The following is a 4,062-nucleotide window of genomic DNA, read 5'->3' as shown; positions in this document are numbered from 1 at the left end:
TTAAGAATCCAAATAGAAAAAGTATAGGTTTATAGTTGGAAATTTAAGTTACATGTCAATTACTAAAGAGGTAGTCATTTCCGTCGAAAGAACGACATCTTGATGACCATTTTGAAAAACATACTTTCACTTTGAGTTTAACTAAGATTTTTGGATATAGTTTCATGTTCATATGAAAAATCATTTTCTCAGAAGAACAACTTTTAAATCAAAGTTTATCATAGTTTTTAATTATCCAAACCAAAACAGCCCCCGGTTTCACTACGACGGCGTATATCCGATTTTATGGTGTTCATCGTGTTTCCAGGTTTTAAATCATTAAGTTAGCATATCATATAGATATAGAACATGTGTTTAGTTGATTTTAAAAGTCAAGTTATAAGGATTAACTTTTGTTTGCGAACAAGTTTAGAATTAACTAAACTATGTTCTAGTGATTACAAGTTTAAACCTTCGAATAAGATAGCGTTATATGTATGAATCGAATGATGTTATGAACATCATTACTACCTCAAGTTTTCTGGATAAAATTACTGGAAATGAGAAAAATGGATCTAGCTTCAAAGGATCCTTGGATGGCTTGAAAGTTCTTGAAGCAGAATCATGACACGAAAACAGTTCAAGTAAGATTTTCACTCGAAATAAGATTGTTATAGTTGTAGAAATTGAATCAAAGTTTGAATATGAATATTACCTTGAATTAGAAAGATAACCTACTATAAATAACAAAGGTTCCTTGATCTTAGATGATTACTTGGAATGGATTAGAAAGCTGGGAAGTAGACTTACAAACTTGGAAGTATTCTTGATTTTTATGAAACTATACTTATGGAATTTATGAAGAAGACTTAGAAATTGAAGATGGAACTTGAGAGAGATCAATTAGATGAAGAAAATTGAAGAATAAAAGTGTTTGTAGGTGTTTTTGGTCGTTGGTATATGGATTAGATATAAAGGATATGTAATTTTGTTTTCATGTAAATAAGTCATGAATGATTACTAATATTTTTGTAATTTTATGAGATATTTCATGCTAGTTGCCAAATGATGGTTCCCACATGTGTTAGGTGACTCAAATGGGCTGCTAATAGCTGATCATTGGAGTGTATATACCAATAGTACATACATCTAAAAGCTGTGTATTGTACGAGTACGAATACGGGTGCATACGAGTAGAATTGTTGATGAAACTGAACAAGGATGTAACTGTAAGCATTTTTGTTAAGTAGAAGTACTTTGATATGTGTCTTGAAGTCTTTCAAAAGTGTAAGAATACATATCAAAACACAACATGTATATACATTCTAATGGAGTCGTTAAGTCTTCGTTAGTCGTTACATGTAAGTGTTGTTTTGAAACCTTTAAGTTAACGATCTCAATTAATGTTGTTAACCCAATGTTTATTATATCAAATGAGATGTTAAATTATTATATTATCATGATATTATGATGTATGAATATCTCTTAATATGATATATACATTAAAATATCGTTACAACGATAATCGTTACATATAAGTCTCGTTTCGTAATTCTTGAGTTAGTAGTCTTGTTTTTACATATGTAGTTCATTGTTAACACACATAATGATATATTTAAATATCATTTTATCATGTTAAATATAGTGTATCAATATCTTAATATGATACATATATATTTAGTAGACGTTATCATAACGATAATCGTTATATATATCATTTCGAGTTTCTTAACTTAGTAATCTCATTTCTTATGTATATCACACATTGTTAATATACTTAGTGAGATAATTACTCATCATAATCTCATGTCAACCATATATATATATATATATATATATATATATATATATATACCACAACATGTAGTTTTTACAATTTTGTAACGTTCGTGAATCGCCGGTCAACTTGGGTGATCAATTGTCTATATGAAACTTATTTCATTTAATCAAGTCTTAACCAGTTTGATTGATTAACACGTTGGAAACATTTTGTCATGTAAATATCAATCTCAATTAATATATATAAACATGGAAAAGTTCGAGTCACTACAACTGCAACAGCCTGAGATTCCCGAGTGGAAGTGGGAACGGATTACCATGGATTTCATTACGAAGTTGCCAAAAACTGTGAATGGCTATGATACGATTTGGGTGATTGTTGACCATATCACTAAATCTGCTCACTTTTTCTCGATGAAGGAAACTGACAAGATGGAAAAGCTTGCTCAGTTGTATTTGAAGGAAGTTGTTTCAAGGCATGGTGTGCCTGTTTCTATTATTTCGGATCGAGATAGCCGTTTTACTTCTAGATTCTGGAAGTCGTTACAAGAAGCTTTGGGAACGCAGTTAGACATGAGTACTGCTTACCATCCTCAAACAGATGGACAAAGTGAGAGAACGATTCAAACGCTCGAGGATATGTTACGAGCATGTGTTATTGATTTTGGAAAAGGATGGGACCGATTCCTGCCATTAGCTGAGTTTTCTTATAATAACAGCTATCATTCAAGTATCCAAGTTGCACCGTTCGAGGCACTCTATGGGCGAAAATGTAGATCGCCAATCTGTTGGAATAAAGTGGGTGACCGACAGTTGACTGGTCCCGAGATCATCCACGAGATGACCGAACACATTGTAAAGATTAAGCAAAGGCTAGAGACAGCCCGAAGTCGTCAAACGAGTTATGCTGACGTTAGAAGAAAACCGTTAGAATTCCAAGAAAACGATATGGTCCTGCCAAAGGTGTCACCGTGGAAAGGTGTGATACGCTTTGGCAAATGAGGAAAGCTGAGCCCAAGATATGTGGGGCCTTTCAAGATCATCGAACGTATTGGGCCAGTGGCCTATCGCCTAGAATTACCTAAACAACTCGCTGGAATACACGATACGTTTCATGTGTCAAATTTGAAAAAGTGCTTGGCAAAAGAAGACCTTATCATCCCACTTGAAGAAATCCAAGTTGACGACAAACTGAACTTTATTGAAAAACCCGCGGAAATCGTTGACCGAAACGTCAAAGGACTTCGTCAAAGTAGAATACCAATCGTCAAAGTTTGATGGAACGTGCTTTGAGGACCCGAGACCACGTGGGAACGTGAAGATCACATGAGAGAAAAATATCCTTACTTATTTGCAAACGAAACGCCAGCTGACGACAACGACCAAATTTCGGGACGAAATTTCTAATAACGGGTAGGTACTATAACACCCCAACTTTTTCGATTATTTTTATACGAACGAACTTGAAACTTAGGTAGTCCAACTCAAACATGTTCAGTTAGAAAACCAAAACTAATGAAAGTAATGAAATGGGTAACGAGGTTACCTAAACTAATGATCATGGCTCGTCATCATCAATAAAAATTTAACGAAGGACTAACGCGAATAAAATGTACAAGGACTCGGATGTACATTTGTAAAATAATATATATATATATATATATATATATATATATATATATATATATATATATATATATATATATATATATATATATATATATATATATATATATATATATTTATATATATATATATAATATAAAAAAACGAAAATATATATATAAATATATATATATTTTCGGCAAAATAAATAAATAAATAAATAAATGGAATAAATTAATTAAATGTAATTATCTAATTCTAAATCTAGAATAATCTAATGAAGTCCTAATCCTACTCAAACACTTGAAGGTTTATCCTAAACCAAAGAGTCATAACCTTCTTAAAACTTCTAAAGCCTAATCCTAATCTCATACTAATCCTAACTCACCTCTAATTGCTACCCTATATAAACACCCCTAGACTCACCCATTCCTCATTCACAATTCACCTCTCAAAAAGCTCCCAAAATTCTCCTCCTCTTCCTCTTAAACTCGGCAACCATCACCTCCCTCACATCACCACCACCGACCACCAAAAACAACCACCATCACTGCCACTTGCTGCTGTCTTTTGCAGCCACAAACCGCCACCACCACCACCTATTTTCTACTGTAAATTACCACCTGCAGCAGCCTTTTTGTTGCTATTTTCGGCCGCCAAACATCACCACACTATCGCCACTTATCACCATTCAAACTC

At 33.1% G+C, this 4,062-nt stretch overlaps 1 protein-coding gene across 1 annotated transcript; it reads left to right on the top strand.

Annotated features, from left to right (window-relative positions):
- Positions 1-2,076: 2,076 nt before the first annotated feature.
- On the top strand, positions 2,077-2,760 carry LOC139840462 (uncharacterized). Its single transcript, XM_071830727.1, has 2 exons — positions 2,077-2,239; positions 2,432-2,760. The coding sequence occupies exons 1-2, from the start codon at positions 2,077-2,079 to the stop codon at positions 2,758-2,760; spliced, it is 492 nt and encodes a 163-aa protein (XP_071686828.1).
- The last annotated feature ends 1,302 nt before the right edge of the window (positions 2,761-4,062 follow it).

This window comes from Rutidosis leptorrhynchoides, chromosome 4 (assembly GCF_046630445.1).
Source record: "Rutidosis leptorrhynchoides isolate AG116_Rl617_1_P2 chromosome 4, CSIRO_AGI_Rlap_v1, whole genome shotgun sequence".
Taxonomy (NCBI): domain Eukaryota; kingdom Viridiplantae; phylum Streptophyta; class Magnoliopsida; order Asterales; family Asteraceae; genus Rutidosis; species Rutidosis leptorrhynchoides.
This window is presented reverse-complemented; position numbering and strand designations above follow the sequence as displayed.

Coding starts and splice junctions, on each gene's coding strand:
- LOC139840462 (XM_071830727.1), top strand. CDS start 2,077: ATGGATTTCATTACGAAGTTGCCAAAAACTGTGAATGGCTATGATACG. Junction 2,240..2,431: donor GGAAGTTGTTTCAAGGCATG/GTGTGCCTGTTT, acceptor ATTTTGGAAAAG/GATGGGACCGATTCCTGCCA.